At 39.0% G+C, this 22145-nt stretch overlaps 1 protein-coding gene across 2 annotated transcripts in view; it reads left to right on the forward strand.

The window, feature by feature from the left end:
• Positions 1-1139: 1139 nt before the first annotated feature.
• Positions 1140-22145, forward strand: part of LOC122086327 (NPC intracellular cholesterol transporter 1-like) — a 116804-nt gene continuing 95798 nt past the window's right edge. Inside the window, exons 1-6 of one of the 2 annotated variants that reach the window (XM_042655090.1) lie at positions 1140-1464; positions 2002-2075; positions 5306-5405; positions 6853-6960; positions 14309-14425; positions 15065-15215. In XM_042655090.1, the coding sequence (XP_042511024.1) occupies positions 1393-1464; positions 2002-2075; positions 5306-5405; positions 6853-6960; positions 14309-14425; positions 15065-15215 (622 nt within the window). In that variant the 5' untranslated portion in view covers positions 1140-1392. The remainder of the gene's footprint in view (positions 1465-2001; positions 2076-5305; positions 5406-6852; positions 6961-14308; positions 14426-15064; positions 15216-22145) is intronic. The other variant, XM_042655091.1, reaches the window with a different exon arrangement.

Consider the following 22145-nt stretch of genomic DNA (forward strand, 5'->3'; position numbering starts at 1 on the left):
AAATACCTTACCGATTCATTTATAATTGATTTGATCAATTAAGAAAGAAAAAACCGAACGTTAGACTTTCTTTTATAAGAAAACTTTTCGCTTGACACTTCTAAAGTAAGTATGAAATGGGAGAGAAATTGTGAGATGGAAGCATTTTTTCTTCCATTTCAATGGAGAGACACCCACAATGACACATCAGATCTCATAAAAGCAAGCTCCATTTTCTATACAAGAATTCAAAATTAAATTATCAAATTATCATTTAATTAATTGGATAGTTTTATTTTTTGTTTTTTAGGTGAATAAATTGAACAAAAACTGGCTGCTATTTGGATAAACATGCTAGTAGCCAAAGAAATGAAATTACAAAGGATGGTTTTGAAAAAAAAATAAAAATCTAAGAGGCTTTTTGTGAACCCAAGAAGAACGTGAATTATTCTATTTCTTTGACTGCCAGCAGGGGTTGTAGTGAGGTAGCAAGCAATTTTTTTTCAAATAAATTAGGTAGTTATTCATGTAACAATGGAATGTGATGTTTTTGAGAATCACAAAATAAATCTGAATCATTCATGTTCTTTTTGCACAATAATATTTAGAATAGAGTATTGATACATATGCATAGACACAAATAGGATGTTCTACCAAAAAAAAAATGTATACTAATAAAAAAGAAAGTGTGAATTAGATTATAAAATTTAAGATGTGGTTAGTCTAGATCATACTCTCTATGTCCAATTGTATATGACATAGTCGATGCCTTACAATATTTGGACATAGTAGATGCCTTACAATATTTGGAAAAATAACCGGACTGTTGTCTTTACCTAATTTATATTCTATATGGAGGAACAGACTGAAAGCATTACGAGCTAGATTCAATACCCTGCATATCTTCGAGGAAGGATAACCGCCGTGATCGTTAATTATGAAAAGAGAAAAAGCATATTCCTTCTTCAAGGTTCAGGGTGTTTTAGTAATAAATAGTTAATTAAAAAATAATAATTCCCGTTCCAGTCTTGTCCAAATTCCGATATCGTCTTTGCCAGTGAGAAAGAGAAACGGTACGTAAAAGAAGGGCAGTTATGTAATTGCAAACATGACGCTTTGTCCATTTATATATATATATATATAATATTCTAGAAGGTGACAGCGCTCATAGTTTTATCGGTAGTCGGGAGTACACATCCAGGTTTGGTTCCCTGGCTCTGCGGCTATCTGCAACTACCATATTTGACTCGCCCTTCCTAATCTTCCTTTTTCTGTTCATTTCTTCGTCGGTGGGAGGAGGGATACGAGAGCGTTTATAGTTTTCTGGACCTCTCGGGAGTCGGGGGTACAAATTCAGTTTTGACTCCCTGGCTCCGCGGTTCTCAATTACACGCTCTCAATCTTCCCCCTCCGATGAATATGGATTCGTCGGAGACAAGAATGAAGCTCTCTCTAGGGATTCTGATCGCTTTGTATCTGTTACAGGCGAGAATTCACTACTCATGGTTTATAGTTTATTGTTCTTGATACGATTTATCTCCGTTTGGTGTACCCTGATTTTCATTTCAGTTCGCGGTTGAATGTCGATGTTCTTCCTTTGAAGTTTTGGTTGTTTGTAAGAAGAAGCAGCTCGTTAGACCTCATCCATTATTATCAGAGGAGTTATTTCTTAGCTTGGGAGTTTGGTTCTGGTTTTCATCTGCTTTCACGAAGTATTATTCCCTTCGTTTTGAATCGAGAAATACATGAGACTGAGTGCCAAATTTATTGGGGAAAAAATTTGTTTGCAGCTCTCTTTTAATCAAACTTTTGCATGGTTCATTATTTTATTTATTCAATCCTTGATAAGTTTAGCTGAAAACTGGTCAATTTATTGAAAATTGGAGTTGAATGTATAGGTGCTTTTGGTAGTTTGGAATACGTCATTTCATCTATATGAACGAGTCTTGTTTCTTCTGTAAAGTAATATTGATCACGGAGGCACATCTGTGTCCATCTAATTTTCCAGTATTATGAATGTAGGCCTTTGCTGTAGCTTTAGAGAGCGGAGGGAGTTCTGGTTCGCCATTTCTTTTGCTCTCCAATGCCTCCTTGAGGTAAGGCCACTTATAATTACTTTAATCCATTTGTTGTATCTAAAGGGAATCGACTATTCTTATTAGAAAATGATAATAGCACAATAATTACCACTTTAGATGTTCTAATTTCTCATGTGGAGTTTCCCTGGGTATGAGAGTTCACATCATGGTTGACCAAATCTATTATCATCTAATTTGTATGTCTATGTAGTTGCACCATATTATTTTTTTTGTTTGAATTGAGGCAAAATTTGAGTTTTTTCCACATAATTTGTCAATCTGATTCACAGCAATCCCGAGTGTTAGGAAATTAGGTACCCATGGGCCATACCAGTAATACTTAGAACTCTACATTAATGTTGGGAGCCTTTATTCCATTTTTTGTTTTGTTTTGTTTTTTTATTCTGTAAATAACAGTCATATCGGAATGCTAGCCACAAAGTGGAGAAAAAAATTGAACATGCACTAATGCAGTCCTTGAAAAGGACACTGGAACATGTAGATATCTGTAAGTTACTTGGGGTTATCGTGACCCAAATAATTAACTCAATCTTTGCTCCTGTTTGCTAGAGAAAGGAAAACTAGTTGGTTAAGGCTTACGTAGTAGTGAGAATGGATGTGGTTCAACAATCTGCAAGGTCCTGGTTTCCTTGAAGAGATTAAGAAAGGATTGATTTAGAATCACACCAGCTATTGACAATGATCACTTAGAATCTGTTCTCAACTTCAATGATGGCCATAGAATTTTCCAATTTCCTTCAAGGGCAATGCAACCTGTTGATTCTATATTTCTATGTTCTTGCAGTAGGAGGAGTGATTGATAATGCTAGACTTATTAAAAAAAATCAACTATGACTGCTACTACGGATAATTTATCTAAGTAGGTCACCTGGCTTCTGTGTACGGGCACCAAAGTTAAGCCACATGTAGGGCTGTTGTGTCCAATTCAAGTGTTGGATATTTGGGACGCCTATAGGTTGGCCACTTGTCAAATTTCATGGCTTAACTCAACCTTATGGCTACCGTGCTTCTACTATTTTGATTGTAGTCTTAGCTTTGAAGTCATTTTGAAGAAGTTCACATTTTGACCATGTTTTTGTGATTTATTCTGCCATGGAGAAACCCATTTGGGGTAAACTGACCACACGTGCAAGGGTAGGGGGGCATAGGCTAGATATCTGCCCACAAAAACTTGAATGCTATACCACCTATGGCAGATACCTTGTAGACTTAGAGAAGCTTCTGATTGATGCACGTTGAGATGCAAGCTTCTGATTGATGCACGTTGAGATGCAATTATCTTATATTATTATTACTATAATTTTGATAATTTTAATTGCTATATTCATTATTTAATAATATATTAGTGGAAAAAATCATTATCAGGGCCAGCGTTGATAAGCTTGTCAATGTGGCCTATCCTCATTGTGCCATGTGGAATGGTAATGTGGCAATTTTGACTATTGGATAGATAGTATATGGTCTAAATTAGACACATGTCAAATTTTGATTCAATCGAATTCTCTATTTTGTATTGGCATCCATCCACGTGGATGTTCATGCATGCCTACGGTATTCCGATCAATATTGTGCACTCTCCCATAGTGCTGAATTTTCCTAGCTCTATTTTGCCACTTTGTAGACTTTGTTTGGGCTAAAACTTCACATGTGAGTAGGGTTTTTGGGGCCCATATGATCACAAAACTTGGGCCAATCTGATATACCACAAGGCAGATATTTTGGTTACTCTGAAAATTTTTTCTCTACTTAATTATTACTATGATGGTGCAGGTGTTAATGTGTTACTATTATTATTGTCATCATTATATCACTATCATTATTATTCAAATTTTATTTTATTATTAATAATATTCTATAAATGGTGTTTAAAAAAAAAAAAAAAGGAAAAAGAAAAAAAGAAAAAAAAAAAAGAGGTTTTCTGAGTGGATCACTTATGGAAGCTTCTTACATTCATTAACTATTTGAGTGATGTGGAGAGCTGGTGTGGCCATTCATACTGGACATGTGGACATTTCCCCTTGTGTTATTGACTATCCTACCTTTTCAAAATCTTAACTCTATGCAATTATTTAAAGTCTTACTCTACTATGCATGATACTCTATTTAGGCTGAAACTTTCAATACAAATTGAAGGTGATCTAAGCTACATGTCCACAAAATTTGGATGCTAATTGAGCTGCTACATGGTGGGTTTCCGAGTCCCGACTTACAATTGGAAGCTTCTTTAAGTGGCCCACCTGGAGAACCTATTTTATATTTTCATTATTGTTCTTGCTGCTATTATTATCATTACCGGCAACAAGAAGATCTATTGAAAAATATTAATATGAAGGTAAAGAAACAGGATCGTTGCATTCTGTGAGTTTTGAAACAAAACATTATGGACTATAAGGGCCAACAAAAAAGCCACCGGCAGCAACACCTGAGCTTGACAGTTGATACCCCCAGGGCATGCAATCCATTTGAGTCCACAAAACACATAAAAATTGAGCATTCCACAAACTTTATTCCCCAACAAGCAGGAGTTTAATGGGCTAGTCCATGAAGTAGTTTTACCAGGTAAATTCAAATATTAATAAGTGGTAGGCCAACACAGCTCACGTACACCCAACCAATAGGGCCCCTTGCTAGGATGAGGCCGAAGACAACATCAAAAGGACCGAGAACATCAATGAATACATGAAAAACTTATCAGGCCATTAAACTGTTTGGGGACAAACAATCCCTCCTCTCAAGCATAGACTTTGAGCTTAGTTCATCTTTTTTCTCTTTCCCTTACAGAATACTCTTCTTTCCCTAATCCCTTCCCTCTGGAAGAACTCCAGATTGGCTTTGATTTGTTTTTGTCCATCATAAACACGATGGATCTTTAGGTTTGCAATGCTGCTGCAAATGTTGTGCACTGTTCCTTTAATGTGATAGTTTTGGAGGACATTGCCGAGGAAGATTTTTTTACTGTTGCTGCATAAAGAACTGAAAAATAAAACCTCTGAAATTACTCCTAGTCCTTTAGTTTTGTGGTTATTGCTCTGTTTGTCAGCTTTTGGTTGTACAACTTTGTGCATATCTTTCACTCACAATATCTGCGATTAACTACTTTTTGGCTCAGTTGTGTTTTTTCTGCCTGTTTCTCTTCATTGTGACCTGTGTCTATAATTTCCAAAAGGAAGTTGGAACTTCTGTTCTCTTACTGTTGGATAACCACTCTATTTTCTTTTGATATTCAGCGAAAGGCATTCAGAGGGTTATTGCGCAATGTATGATATATGTGGTAAACGGAGTGATGGGAAAGTTTTGAACTGCCCTTTTGGTACTCCTTCTGTGAAGGTATGTAGCAGCAGGGCTTCGTGCTTGTTTGTATAACTTCCATTCTAGGAAACACAACGTTATTTTTGTTTTTGAATATTTATTTCTATGGTATACAACAATCTTAGTGTAACTATGGTGAATGGTTGAATGAATAAGGTTAAAATTTCCCGCACCGGCCGGGGGGGGGGTGTGCTTTTGGGCTGCATGGTGGGTATAGGAATCTTTTTTTGTAGAGGGTCCCTTGGGGTCTAATCAGTTGTACAGTACTGCATTTGAGGTTGTTTGTTTTGCTTCTCATTAATATTTATACTTTTAAACATTTTTCGGAAAAAGAAGGTTGGATGAATACATGTCAGTCTTAATGCATTTTTTCCTAGGTCATGATGTGGATAAGTTTAATGCATTTCTTACTTAATGCTTATCATTGTTTCCTGTGTTCCTAGTTCATCTGTTTCTCATATATAATTGATGGAATGTAGGAAAGGAGAAGAAAGAAAAAATATATTTTAAAGTAGGGCACCAGTGGTACTATGGATTCTGTAGGCTGTCCTAGGCCAAGTAAAACCATGAATTAAGGGGTGCAACCGGCTAGGATGCTAATCTGATGTGATACCATCAATGGTTCTAGCTGAAGGAGTTTAATTTCTGAATAATTAAAGAAAAAGTGAATTGAATTGTAGTAAAGGAATTGTGCAATCCAAGGATACAGAATTCAAATCCAAAGCTGAACGTACAGTTGCAGTCATATCTGTCTATTTTCTGTTTCTTCTGTGGAACTTAAACAGAACAACAGAACAGAATTAATAATTCAAATTGACAGGTCAGACATGAGTTTAATTGATAATTAGCACTGACTGAACCTTGTGCTAACTCTGATCGTATGAGAAGACAGCATCAACGTAGAAGATGGAGCACCCGTCAACCAGGCCATGACCCTAGCTGTTTACTCAAAGGCTTCATACTATTTTCATTACTCTATGCATTCCAAAAACATATTTACATTTATTAACCCTAGGTTTCTTTATAGAATAAAGTCTTGATAGTGATTGAAAACAAATTCAGACTCAAACTCTCTCAAAGACTCCCAACTTGATTCTCTCTTAATGGCTAGTGTTCGAAAGAGATAGAAGGAAAATATGCATAAATTTTGTCCCTAAAAACTACCCTGAATATGGGCTTATAAATCAGACCCACTAAATAAAAGCCCGCTTATACTAAACACAAGCCAAAACTCATCTTGTCTCATACAGCCTCCTGTGCCTCTTCCATAGGCTTGACCTGTGGTCAAAATAGCCTAGCCTTTTCTTATGTTGGGGGCAAATAAACACCTCTTTGTTTTAATCTTCAGAAATGGCCCTCCATCAATTATCTCCCATATTTCAATTGTACTGGGGACCCCATTACTGGATTTCAGTATGCTTCATTGTTGTTAACAGATAATTTGTTTCTTTTTTCTGTTCTCCAGCCAGATGAGATACTTTCTTCAAAAATCCAAAGCCTATGTCCAACAATCAGTGGAAATGTTTGTTGTACAGAGTTCCAGTTTGATACGTTGAGAACACAAGTGCAACAAGTAAGTATTTTCTGTTGGATTTTGTGGAGTGATTTCATTTCTAAAGTTGAGGATGATTGACTTTTTTTTGGGGGGGGGTGTGGGGGGGTGGGAGAACCAAATCACAATATATTTAACTCATAATCATTGTTGGAGTTATTTATCTACGATTCACTAAATATAACTCATTGAGCACTCATGTTTTGGCACAAGTTCATTTAGTAACTATGTACACCATTTACATCGGTCAAGAGGCATCTAGATGTAGAGGGCATTCAACTATTCAGAGTCTCAACCAAAGCAATAGAAGTTCAGAATTATTTTCCAAATACAAGTGTAAGATAATATTTTCTGTTTCTCTCAAAAGAGCAACCCAGTGCATGAGGCTCTTGCTACTATAGTGATGTAGCAGCACTCCGATGGATCGACCCAAACCCGCTTCAGAACCCGGACCAAGAACCAGATCCAATTTAGGATCAAAGTTACTGATTTGGGTTCAAGATTATTAGAATATTCTAGAATTTTATTTTTATTTGAGAATATTTGTTTCCTATTTGAGTCCTTATTTGCTTTTAATTCTGTTAGCCTAGGTGTAGGAGATTTTATTTCTATCTTAGTCTTTGACTTTAATTAGAAGGTTTTTATTTTATTTTATTATAAATTAGACATGTAATTCATGGGAAGAATTAGTTGAATTGAAGAAAAAATGAAGTTGTGAAAGGCCTGCGTGGCTGTCTTCTCCCCCCTTCCCCCTTCTCTCTCTTATTCCCCCCTTGTCCGGCGAGACAACCCCCCCTTTCTTCTCTTCCCTGTGATCTTTCTTTTCTCTCCCCTCTTCTTTCTTCTTCCTCTACCATCGATCTGCTACCTCTTCTATTTTTTGTTTCTACTAAACCAATACTGTTACTCTGTTTCCTGGGTAACATAAACAGCCCTGGTTGTTGGAGTTGATCCCCATTGATACTCCTCTGATGGGTCTGAGCTTTAGGGCATAAGAAATCATGACTTAAGCGACATGAACCAGTCCCTAATTTCATTGCTACCGTAGAATACCCATTTGGATCCAGATCTGAACCTACAACTACCGCTGGTCCTTGTTCCAGCAGATCTCTATTGGTCTCTTGGATCCTCATGGTTCAAGCTAAAATTCTGATCGAAGGTTACACTCATCCGGGCGATCAGAAACCCTATGATTTCAACCCATGTCATCGATCCTATTGAGAGCTCTAGCTTTCATACATGGCTGGTCTTCCGCCTCCATCTTCTTGGCTGGAGGTTGAAGACAACCCCCAAGAATAAAGAATCGTGGGCTTGCTTTAGCCTTTATTTTCTGTTTTTCCCATAATACCCCTCTCAACCTCATACGTGACTCTCTCCCTTTGCTGAAACTCAGTCTTTGTTTTTTTTTGTCTTGTTTTTCTTTATCTTTGTCCTTTGTGTTTCCAAGGTACCCTTACTTTTCCCCCATTTTTTCCTCCAACCTTTTGCGTTAATTTTGTTTCCTAATTTATCCCTTCACAATAATTCTTAATTCCCTCCATATCCCATCAGGCCATCACTTACTTGAACCCCCACTTACCCCTTAAGATTCCTCCTTATTTACAAAACTGCCATTGATTTTGATATTTGTGCTCTTTATTTAAGTGGGCCTACACCCACCTTGGGATTGAATTCTTGGGGCCCACCGGCCCCTCATTATGCAGGGTCTGGGAGGGGCAAATGTACCCAATCTTACCCCCTGCTTTGCAGGAGAGGCTATTTCCAAGTTTTGAACCTGTGACCAACATGTTGCAATAGGGCAACTTAACCGTTGCGCGGCTTGCACCAGAGGCTTGCCCACTTTTCTATTTCTCTCAGTCGTCTAATTATATTTTTTTTGCTGTACTAATTAGGGGTCCAAGTATGAGTTACAAATTCTTACATTGGAATTTTTCCGTCACAGTTTATGTTTTATATAGATTACATGTATTTAGAGATGGAACTTGAATTCCTGACAATAATTTTGAAGCTGTTTTATTATAGAAAAAGAAAATTATTTCGGAGATTTCCTTTAAGATTTGTTAGGGTCATTGAATCAATTCTTAAGGTGAAAAACCATAAAAATGAATTTCTTTTCTTATTTCTGTTAAACATGATAAATTAATTAATGCCCTTGAGTCTATAATTCCAATTTAATGAATTTATAGACATGGAAAAAAAAAAAAACCAGGAATCATTTCTATGTATTGGAGTGCCATTAAACTATTTAAAATTTTGTTATTAATGAATAATGTGGCTGTATTCAGATCTAGCACAATTATTCTCTGCATATGGATTACAATTTGCCAGCAGAGATCATTGCATGTTGCAGGTAGGATAAAACTAATGGTTAACCCATCCGTTTCAGCGTGTTAAAGTTGTAATCATTTTAGAATCTAGAACAATCAATAATAAGAAGTAGAACTGTAGAAAAGAAGAATAAGTGAAGAACAAGAGATTAGGGCAGCAACAAGAGAGTACTACCAATTGTAGAGAGTGGAATGAATCTGAGAGTTTTGTGCTATGTGCTGTGCTCCTACACTTTCTGCTCATTGGTGTCACGTCATTGTGTCACGTGCAAAGCTGTGTGTGTGTCGGCCTGCATGTGTGGGCCTGGGGAGGTGTTGATGTGGGTTGATATACATTGTTATAACCCTTGGCAACTCAAGCTTTCAGGATAAGTGGTTGTAACAATTTTTGTTACTTTGGACTCACTTTTATGGCACTTCCTGTATTTGTTTGGGGATGAAATATGACCAGGGGGATGCCTGTGGGGTCCACTATTACATGGACCAACCCCAGCTGCTCTCATGAAGATTGATATCCGGCTTTCGACTCTCTGAGATGGGACTTCATCATTTCTGTTTTAAACAAGATGGGCTTCCCTGCCACATTCACAAATTGGATCTTTCATTGCATTGCCCCCCCAATATTCTCAGTTTTGATCAATGGTACCTCGGATGGATACTTCTCCCCCACTGCAGGAATTAGGCAGGGATGCCCTCTCTTGCCTTAATTTATTTTGCCTTGCTATGGAGGTTCTTTCCTGTAGTCTGCAAGCTGCCTCGGACCAAAATCTTATTGCTGGAATTTGGGGTTGCCTCTAATTCCAGCAAGACTCTCAGCTCACCATTGTTCTCCTATGTTGGATCTCATCAGATGCTTTTTTTCTTAGAAACCACTTTCCTTTGCTCTTCTGCTAGAGCTCATCAGATTCGTTCTCCAAGCCTCCTACATATACTGGTCTGGTATCTATGGGTTGCCCAAATCCATTACTACAAAATCAGAATCCATCTTTGCTGCCTTACTTTAGAAAAGATGCGAATCTTCCATATTCCTTTGGCCTCTAAGTTGGGCTGCGATATGTCTTCCCAAAGAGGAAGGGGGATTGGGTTTGAGGCGTATCAAGGATGTCAATTGTGCGAGCATTCTAAAGTTGATATGGCGAGTGGTTTCTAAGAAGAAAAGCATCTGGGTTGACTGGATTTACTCTAATATGCTTAATAATGACTCCTTTTGGATGGTGCACTTCTCTCAGATGTTTCCTAGTTATGGCGAAAGATGATCTCTTTCTGATCCTTGGCTTCTAGAGCTATATCCTTTTGGATAGGTGATGGTTTCTCCACTTACCTATGGCTTGATCCTTGGCACCCTATGGGGATCCTTGTGCATGTTCTTAGCGCTAGGAGCATTTATAGTTTGGGCTTCCAAGACTTGCTAAGGTTGTTGACATAATATCATCTGGATCTTGGTCCCCTCCTAACAGCTCCTCCCCGCAGTTGGAAGATATATAGGATGCTTTGTCTGGGATCCCCTGTTTGGGCCACTCGAGATGCGACACTCTTTTATGGACACCTTCCCCATCCGGGATCTTTGATGCTAAGGCTGCTTGGGACTACATTCGATCTTAGAACTGCTTCTCCACTTGGCACAAGCTAATTTGGTTCAAGCATCATATTCCTAGGCAAAGCTTCACAACCTGGAGAGTATTCACAAAGTGCCTTCCCTCTCAGGCCTTCCTCATCCATAGAGAGATCCCTGCCTCCCCGCTTTGCTACCTGTGTGTGGTGTGGAACCGGATTCCAAGGACTGAAATCGGAATGCTTAGGGCCCACAAGAATGATAAAATATCTCAATTTAAAGGTTGAAGGGTATTCTTGTAATTTTCAGAAACAAGTAGGGCCTTAGAAATAATTATATGGCAGCTGGGGTAGTTCTAGAACTAAAAACTTTAATGCAAGGGCTTATTCTGAGTTTTACCAAAGAGAAAAGGGGTAATAGAATATAACTTTGGGGAACAAGGGCTTAATTGTAATAACAGGGAAAAACTCTTTTAAAAAAAAAAAAAAAACCCTGTTTCTTCTTCTTCTTGTCGTGAGAACCAGAAACCAGCGGAACAGAAAAAAAAAACTTCCGATCGATAGGACTCCTTCGATAGGGCTTGGTTTGACCTGAACTTCGAAACGAAGGCTGCTAGCCTTAAGGTCTCTTGACTTCGACAAATAAACACTTCAAACAAGAAGTAAGAGGAGCTGTATTGTCCCTGCAACTCAGATCTGGCGGTAATAGGGAACCAGATTTGAACTTGGTCTTGAAGCTCACAACAGAGGCTGGCTGGAGGGAAGGAATACTAGGGTTTCTGATCGCCTCTGAGAATGCTACTCCCGACCCAAACCTCAGGGTCAGTCAATGGAAAACCAAGCTTCAGTAACGAGTTCTTCGGTTCTGGAAGGTATCACCTAGAATAGAGTATTGACAAAAAAATCAGCAATAATAATGAAAAGGAAGAAATAGGGGAAGAAATTGAAGAGGAAGAAGGAGAATGAAAGAGGAGATTAGAAAATTCAGAAAGGGAAGAAGAGGGAATCACCCACGGGCAGCCATGGTTCACAACCCAAACAAAAAACCTTAATCAAGTTCATTCAATCTCAAAAACTGAGTTCTTCTCCATTACAAGGCTATTTAAAGAAAATAATGACATAATTTTGGAAGCTAATTAAAAATGGAAACTAAACCTAAATAGCAACTAAAATAAAAATCAAATCTAAATTAAAATAATATCAAACTAATTTCTAAACCAAAAAGGAAAGTAAATAGGAAAATTCCCAAATTAAAGAGATCCCTTCCATCGCCCAATTGCATCAATGTGGTTCGGAGCCGGAGGACATAGAGCACCTCTTCTTTGCTTGCCCTGTCTCTTACTCCATTTGGAGTCTAGTCCTCTCTAAGTGCTGGCCCTCCTCGAGAAGAATTCTCCCCTTCCACAGGGAATGGATTTGGATGGACATTACGTTCCATGGAAAGACCATCTATGATGTAGTGGGAAAACTTGCCTTCTGTGCAATCATCAGTCAGATCTGGATGGAGAGGAATCATAGAAAATGGACCTCCTACTATCGGCCTCTTGGAAAGATTTGGAGCTCCATATTTTTTAATGTCAAAACAAAGATCTCAAAAGTCTCCTCCGTTTGTTCTCCATCCCCTAGAAATGATCATATTGTAACTTTCTGGGAGCTTCCTAGCTTTGTGATCAGGACTTTGGATCCTCATTGAGATCCTCTTTGTCTTCTTTCTTCTTCCCCCTCCCCTTTCTAGGGGCTTGTATATCTTTTCTCCTTTGGTTTTGAATTAAATTATTCGCCCAAAAAAAAAAAAAAAATGAAACCAAACTTTCTCCTTTCCATTTTTGTTTAGTCCTCTTGTATGTTGCATTTAGTTTAGGTCTATGTTGTCAAGTCGCCTGGGGGATGCCTAGGCGTCTAGGCACCCTTTGCTGAAAGGGTGACTTGGTTGCTTAGGTGCCATCTAGGCACATTTCTGCTGTTGCCTTGACATTTTGGCCCCCTCCAATGCCTTTAGTTGCCTAGACATGTTGGCAACTTTGTTTAGGACATCCTTGTCACCATAGTTGTCACGAGTCACCACTAGGCAACCTAAGGCGTTGGAGGGGTGCCTAGGTGACTACATGGTTGTCACAGCATCATGGCAAACCAAGGCGGTGGAGGGATGGCTAATCGATTTGGTGGTGAATCCTCCGCTATGGCATAGCCATGGTGATCAGATCGCCCATGTGTTATTTTTTATTTCCCCTATTTTCTAATCAACATTAAGCAACATCAAGCCATAAAAATCAACATAGTCACACACATCAAGTCATAAAAAATCAATGACTTTTTGACATTCAGAGAAATGCTCTTCTTCTATAATAAGTTTTATTGGTCAAATGATTTTATTTTTAGATGAGACTTTTTGTATTTGGTATAACATAAAACTAGCTTTCCAACAAGTGTAAGATTACTTAAATCTGAGTTGTTATGACAAAGTTATGTTTCGGTCAAACTTATTTTAAAGTGTGCGAATGTTGTTAAATCGCCTAAATGGAAATAATTTTATTGACATCACAACAAAAGATGATTTTACCAGACTTTTGGTTTTTAGCAATGTTCTACCATGATAAGGTTTATAAAATTTTTCAGAATTGAGAAAAACTTAGCAATCGAAAGTTGAAAATCGCCCTACAACAAAAAATCTAGTTTGTTCTTGGACCGGGGGGTTGACTTTTAATCTTTTTGGAATTTGATTTTTAACCTATTTTTATTGGATTCAAATAGAGTGTATTTGCTTATTTATGAATAATATCTTAAGTAAATGAAATAAAGAGAAAAATATATAAGGTGACATACATTGCAATAAGGTGACAATCGCCTAGGCCCCAGGCAAACCGCCTAGACACCAAGGCAGCGCCTTGACAACTATGGGTGACTAGGCACTTGCTTAGGTGTCACTTACATACTTGGGTGCCCTAGGCTTGCAATATATGACTATATGTTATTTAGCAATGATAATTTTATATAATTACGCTTATATACTACATTGAAGCCATATTAATGCAATGTTATATAATTATGCTAGCAACAACCTAATATGACCCATCATATAATAAACAAAGTATAGGATATAATATTAGCATATTCATCAAAAAACAAAACAATAATAAACATTAAAAGGGGCATGCTCAATGCACGAGGCTCCCGCCACTGCAGGGTGTGGGGAGGGTGATAATGTACGCGGCCTTAACATAAATCAACATAAAAATGTGAATGACGTATAGAGTCAACAGGGTGGGCTGCCGCCTTGGACCCATGAAAGAGCCTGAATGTCTAGGCTGTGCCTAGGCAATGCCTTGACAACTATGCTTGTAACAATATTGAGCTTGGAATAAATTGCTTCTCTCTGTTTTGCAGGGTTTATATATATACATGTCTGTTGGTCATATCCGTTTCTTTTATATGCTTGCCCTCCCCTACCCCTGCATGATACATTTTATTTGTCGTTCAATCTATGTTTGCAGGCGATTCCTTTTCTTGTAGGCTGCCCAGCATGCTTGAGGAACTTTCTAAACCTCTTCTGTATGCTTTCCTGCTCTCCAAACCAGAGCTTGTTTATCAATGTGACATCTATTGCCAAGGTCAGAAATTTCTATGAATGCTATAGGGTGTTTTTTTCTGTATGGCATGATATTGCATGCTTATTTTGTTTCTTACAACAGATCTCATTTGCTGCTTAAACTTGAGAAGTTTGTTTTCTTGTGAAACACGCTGCAGCGCAAGCAGCTAACATCTGAGAGGGTGGCAACTCTTACATGTTTCACCTTTTGATTTGCATAATCAATTTATTTCAAATAGTGTTTTTACAGTGAAATTTTGCAGTCGGTGTTCTATTTATGTTGCCCCACTTCGTTAACTTATCATATGTTCATGTTTATATTTCTAGAACCCAACTCATGGACAATCTGGGGCGTATTCGTGGTGCTTATATTTCTATACCATTTTGTATTTGTGCCACCTTTGCTTGCTTTCTTCACGTCATTGATGCTATTATTTTATTATTTGTAATTGTAATTATTTATTTTAAAGTTTGAGCTTGTAAGTAATATAGCCAATGATTTCCCTTTTGTGCTGCAACCATTGTTTTCACATGATAGTCAGTCCACAGAGCTGTTGTGAAATGAAGAGCAAGTTAGTGTGGTGATACAGAAGGAACTTTTTGGTTTGTAGAGTTTATATAGTTCACCCAATTAATATCTTCTTAATTTCTTTTACTTTAGGTTAAAAAGAATTTGACCGTGGATGGAATTGATTTTTATGTGACTGATGCTTTTGGTGAAGAGTTATACAACTCCTGCAAGGAGGTGAAGTTCGGAAGTATGAATAGTCGAGCCATGGACTTTATTGGAGCAGGAGCTCAAAATTTCAAAGGTGAGGGATGATTTTCCTGAATCTGAAGGCAAAGTGTCTTCTTTCCCCATTCCTTTGTTTTTTCTTCCTCTATCATTGTAATATTAGTATTTAATTTGAAAAAAAAAAAAAGAAAGAAAGAAGAAAATTGTTGATTTTGAAGATTGAGATGAGAATTAATCTCTCTATCCAACTGTTTGCTTGTGTATCATCTATATTGATATTTTTGGCATATTGAGATGGTACTCCAGAATTTTTTTTTTTCATTTTAAACAAGTTCAATCTCAATGATATTGTGATTTAAGCTTTTTTCCATTTGCTAAATCTGTTAGTTTTTTTTTTCTTTTTTGGTTAAGACTCCACATATCTTTTCCTATGATTAAAGGTGATGAGTTAGGTCTTGTCATGATATGGTTAAAAGGTTATTCTTATTCCAACAATAAGCTATGTAAGCGCCAAAAGTGTAGAGTAAGAGTGAGAACCTTAGAGAGCTTTTTTCAAATATATTTACAAATTTCAGAGTGCCTTCAGAGCATAAGGGAAAATGCTTGCTTGTATACAACAACAATTTCTCAGCCTTATCCCAGCTAAATGGGGTTGGCTATTCGGATCCTAACCCTCCAGTTAGCTCTATTCGATGTCATACTTGATACAAGGCCTAAGTTATGTATCTCTTTCCTCACCACTTATCTCAGAGTCATTTTATCTCTGCATTAGAGTTCCTTCAATCTGAATCAAATCACTCCTCTATACTGGAGCATGTAAAGGCCTCCATTGAAAATGGCCTTACCACCTCAAACAACTTTGTTGTAACTTGTCGTATATCAGAGCTATTCCCAAATCCGCTCTAATTTGATTATTCCTTTATCCTTCCTAGTTTTTCCATACATCCATTTTAATATCCTCATCTCAGCTACACTGAGTTTATCTATATGATGCTTCTTAACTATCCAACATTCTCCACCATACATCATAGCCGGTTGTATGAATGGCCTATAAACTTTTTCCTTCAAGGTTTAAAGGAATACGTCGTTCACTCGTTCATCCTATTTTAATTCTCTAAGACACATCATACTCTATATCACCTTCTTTATTTATGATTGGGCTTAGATATGTAAAATAATCACTTTGTGGAATCCCCCTCTCATCAATTTTCACCACCTCATTATTCGTCCTAATGTAACTAATGTTATGCACCATATAATCCATTTTCTTTCTACTTATCTTAAAACCTTTTGATCCCAAGGTTGATCTTCATAACTCCAACTTGACATTAATTCCTGCTTTGGTTTCATCCCCCCAAAACAATATCATCAGTAAAAAGCATGCACCGTGGAACTTGATCTTGAATGTCTTTGGTTAAATCATCTATTGAGTGCAAACAAATATGGGCTTAAAGCTGATCTTTGATGTAACCCAGTTGGAATCGAGAATTCACTACCTTGACCTCCCACAGTTCTTTCTAGTCACCTCACCATTATACATATCTCTTACCATGTCCTCATATTTTGTTGAAACACTTCTCTTCTTTAGTATTTTCTAGATTAACTCTCTAGCGACTCTGCCGTAAGCTTTTCTAGGTCAAGAAAGAACATACGGAGATCCTTCTTGCAATCTCTAAATCTTTCCATGAGTCTCGTAGGTAAGTGAATAGCCTCTGTCATCCCTGTTTGGTTGTATATTTCATTCAGATATTTCAAACATATAATATATTCTCTTTTATTGCTTGATCAGTTTCTTATAGAATGGTGAAGGCCATTCATTTGTTTAAGTGGTAACTTACGAATGGGTGCCCTCGGCCTGCACCATCTGCAAATGTTTTGGTCATAAATCCTCCCTGTGCATGAAGGCCGCATCATATGCTCAACTGAATGTCCCTGAAATTGAAGTTACCCAGATCGGTCCCCTTCTGCTGGAAACTCACACTGAAAATTGTCTCAAGAACTCGAAATAGAAAAAGAAGAAATCGTAACCCCATGTTGCCGGAATCTGCTTCAGCTTCTCTTCCTCCATCGGACGGAAACCCTAGGATCTCTGCTCCCTCGGTGAAGTCAATAACTGCTGGTCCATCGTCAACAACCTTACTTGGAAGTCACAACCAGTTCTCGATTCTAGCGTCTGAGGATTCTGACATGGTGGTTGAAGATCCGATCTGTTCCAGCGACTTTACCTCTGTGCACAATCTTCCACTTCTGGCTACTTTGCATCTTGAAGGTCAGACTGATAGCCATAAGCCCTTGGATGAAGCTGCTCTCATCCCGATACCCCCCTTCCGCCTCTGCTACCCCTTCCTGCCTTTGCAACCCTTACCTCATCCTCGCCCTCTTTGGCAATCAATCCCAATCCTTCGATGCCTCCCAACCTTTTGTCCTTGGCCCAATCAACTCGGTCCAGCCTTGAACCGCCATTTATGCCCTTAAGCCCATTCCTTCCGGTCCAGTTGCTAAACCAATTTTCAAAATATCCATCGGACCATCCACTTTACCCTGGAAACCTTTATAACCCAACCCACCCATTTAACCAACTTTCTAACCCTATTATCCAATCCAATACCTGACCCATCCAACACATCAACCCTCCCGACCCACCCATCTAACCAATCTCTTAACCCTATTACCCGACCCATCTAACCCTTCCTTCTCTGCTTGACGTTCTCTCTCGGACTGCGCCTGCTTATCGAGGACACTCTCTCTGCTCTTCACGACTTGTTGCTGTTGCCTCTTCGTTCCACCTGACTTCTTCAGGTGCTACGACCAGATGCTCCTTCGACAACCATGCTCCGCTCGTTGCCGCTAACATCTTGATGCAGATTAATAACCAAAATAGGCTTGTTTTATTAGGAATAAGCCTATGGTTGGTTTGTATATGTGTTGGGCCTTTAGTCCATTTGGAGTGTATTGGGCCACTTTTATGGGTCTAAAAGAGTGGCTCTAAGATTGAGTACGGGATTACTAGTTAGTTTTCTCTATTCATTAGTTTCCTTTTTAATTGGGGATTGATGGGGTTATTTAGTTTCTAATTTCAGTACTTTTATTTCTTAGGTTCTATTTCCTGTTTTAGTAACTAGGGAACCTTCTATTTTTTAAGTTTCTATTTCAGTTTTTTGGAAACTAAAGTTAATTTCTATTTTATGTAACCCCCATCGTTATTATAAATAAGGAGGAGGCTCCTAAGCCAAGAATGATTTATACAAACAAAAAACTGTTGTTGTTGCAATGTCTCTGCTGAGATTGCTTTGTATTTGATCAAAGTGCTGGATTTGGTATTTGATCCAAGCAACTCCTTGCGGCGTGAAGTTCAGGAGGTTCTCTTCAAGCTTCCTTATTTCTTTCAAGTCTATTTTCAAGGATTATTGTTGCACAAGTATTTATCTTTTCTCACATCAGTGCTGTCCAGGCGATAGATATTCTGGGCAAGGATTTCAACCTGTTGTTTTGGCCCAACCCCTGATCCCCTCTAGCTGATATTTTGACAGGAGGATACCCTCCCTTAGAGAGGAACTCGATCCAATTTGGAGCCCCATCTGGGCTATGGGTATTGAGATATCTAAAATCTCTATTTTTTTTTGTCTTTTAGTGGTTTCTCTTAATAGGAACCATAACCGATAGGTCTGGTTTGTTTGCTTCTGTTCTGGTGGTGTTCTGTTATGGTTTGTGGACTGATGATACCCTATTCTGGTTGCTGGTTAGTCCTATTGTCTGGTGTTGACATCTGATTTCAGAAACTCCAATTTCTGTGTTTGAAAATTCTGATTTACAAGGACTGTTCAACTCCTACTTCTGGTCTGTTGCTTGCTTTTTATCTTTGGGTGATTGTTGGTTGTTTTTTGGTTTAAATGTTCCTGCAGATTGAGACTTGGTTAGAGTCCTATCCTAGTCTACATTAAGTGGTATCAGAGCATGGCTGAGAACAACACTCCCACCCTAGCTTCTATGATGGAGATGCTATAGAATATGAGAGCTGAACTGAAGGTTGAACAACAAGCTATTGGTGCAAGGTCGTTGGCTGTGGAGACGCAATCACAACAACCTACCCGTGGATCTTATACACCACCTGAGGTGGGAGCCCCATTGAATGTAACTACTCAGTTGGCTAACAGGAGACTTATCTCTAATCTGAGAGCACCACAGAGGGTTCTTGTAGAGTAACCTACTTTTGAATAACACATAAGGGGATACTTTGAAACTGAACGTCCTGCACATTAGAGGTAATCAAGAGATTCACAGAAGGTTAAGCTTGATTTGAAGGAGTTTGTTGGTAGACATGACCCCCCACTATTCTATGATTGGGTAGCTGCTTTGGATGATTATTTTGATTACTATGACCTACCTGAGGAACGGTAGATGAAACTAGCTCGTGCTAAGCTAGTTGAGACTGCTCGTGATTGGTGGAGAACCTATGAGCAAGAGTTGGAAGACTGTGGTAGAGAGCCTACTACTTGGGAGGAGATGAAGCTTGAACTATCTGACAAGTATTTGCCACGTAATTTCAGGTCTTGTATACAAGACCAGTTGAACTCTCTTCGTCAGGGAAATATGACTGTGGTGGAGTATATGAATAAGTTTGATGCACTTTATTCTCGCAGAGGCATTAGTGAGAATGAAAGGCAACTACTTTCTTGGTTTCGACTGGGATTGCGAGTTGAAATCAATAGTGGAATTGGTGTTGTTGATGTATACGACAAGGCTCTACGAGCAGAGGAGCTCATAGCACAGATAGGGAGAAGGTTCGTTTTCAAGCTGGGAGAGGTCACGAAGAATTTTTCAGCCACTAAACCTAATAGTTTGGCACTCCCAAAGGCCATGTTTCTTCCACGGGCTGATTATAAAGGAAAGACACCTATAACAGGCAACAACAAGGTACAGTACTTTCATCGCCAAGAGGTAGGACACTTTGCCAAGTCCTGCCCACATAAGCAGAGGGTTAATGTAGTGGCTGAAATTGAAGAACCCAATGGGGAAAATGAGTCAGCTCTTTATCCATACCCCTTGGAAGACGATGATGATGATGATGATGATGATGGTTGGTATGACTATGACCAAGAAGATACTAATGATGATGACACTTATGGCATTCATGTGATTAGTAATGTCTTGGTGGCTGAAACCATGGAAGAAGACTCCACTGAAGGATTCTACATTGAAGAGAGCATAGTAGACAAGACTAAAGCTGTGGAAGATGAGGTAGTGATTGAAAGAACTCCACAAGTCTTTGAGATTTATGATGAGAAGGAAGAGTTTGTTCCAATCCTTGATGAGAAGGTTGCCAACATTGATGACAATATGCACACAACATTCACAGTTGGTATTGATTCAAAGGTTGAGCATATAGAGTTTGTTATGCCATTATGGTTCTTTGAAGAGAAAGCTCCATGCCTTGAAGATTGCCTTCCAAAAGTCTACAAGCAACCTAAATTCTATTTGGGAATGGTTACGGCTGCTATTCACATGTTGTTCCCACCTCATCACTGCAAAATTCGATGATGAATTTTTTCAAGATGGGGAGAGTTGATGCAGATTAATAACCAAAATAGGCTTGTTTTATTAGAAATAAGCCTAGGGTTGGGTTGTATGTGTTGGGCCTTCAGTCCATGTGGTTTGGAGTGTATTGGGTCACTTTTATGGGTCTAAAAGAGGGCTCTAAGATTGAGTATGTGATTACTAGTTTTTTTTTTGGTGAATAAATAATTCATTACCAAGAAGAACAAAGAAAAGCATACAACCCTCTGAGAGAGGGAAGGAAAAGAAAGAGGCCCAGCCTAAGGGGAATTCCTGATGATGGAGCTAGGCAGCTCCCAGGAGTTTACAATATGACAGTTCCTAGGAGTAGGATTACAAGTAGAGGAGAGCCTTGAGATCTTTGCTTTAACATCGAAGGAGATGGAACCCCAAATCTTATCCAGAGAGCGAGAGTTGGAGGTCCATTTCCTGTGATTTCTTTCCATCCAGATTTGATTTATAGTTGCACCGAAGGCAAGCTTTCCAACCAGGTCACATGTAGAGCTACCCCGAAAGGTCATGTCCATCCATATCCATTCTCTTTGAAGAGGGAGGATTCTTCTAGAGGTGGGCCAGCATTTAGCAAGAACCATACTCCAGATGGAGTTGGAGGTAGAGCATGCAAAAAATAGGTGATCCACATATTCCGACTCGTTCCCATAGAGGGTGCACATAAGATCAACTAGGATGCCTCGTTGAATGAGGAAGCAATGCGTAGGCAGGGAGTTAGAGAAAGCTCTCCAGGCCGTGAAGCTATGCCGTGGAATGTGATGAGGGAACCAGATGAGTCTGTGCCAAAGAGTGGGCGGGCCATGAATTCTTACAAACTCCCAAGCAGCCTTGGTGGAGAAGGTCTTGGAAGGGGAGGCCATCCAAAGAGTGGAGTCATGTCTTAATCTTTGGGAGGCCGAGATGGGAGGCAAGGTTCTCCAAATGTCCTGAAGCTGGGTAGAGGAGGTGTCTGGAGGAGACCAAGAGCCCGAAGAAATAATATCAGCGACGAGGGCAAGCCTGGGCAAGCCAGAGTTGTATATTTTCCTGGCACTAAGAGCATGGAAGAGGACTCCTTTGGGATGCCAGGGATCGAGCCAAAGAAAGTAGAGAGACCATCACCAATATTGGCCAAATGGCTGAGGAGAGCCGAGGTCGGATGGCTAAGATCTTGTGCCAAGCCCATGAGGCATCAGCCCGGGTCTTCACTGTCCAAAAGGAGTTAGACTTTGACTGATTCGAGTACACCCACTTGACCCATATACTGTCTCTTTTGGAAATGATCTTCCAGGCCAGCTTGATGATTCCGGCAGAGTTCACATCTTTGATCCTTCTTATATCCAGACCCCCTTCTTCTTTGGGAAGACAAACAACATCCCAACTAGAAGGACGGAGGAATCGCACACACTCACTCCCTTTCCACAAGAATGAGGCAAAGATGACTCGAGTTTGGAGATGATGG

Source organism: Macadamia integrifolia, chromosome 8 (genome assembly GCF_013358625.1).
Source record: "Macadamia integrifolia cultivar HAES 741 chromosome 8, SCU_Mint_v3, whole genome shotgun sequence".
Lineage (NCBI taxonomy): Eukaryota > Viridiplantae > Streptophyta > Magnoliopsida > Proteales > Proteaceae > Macadamia > Macadamia integrifolia.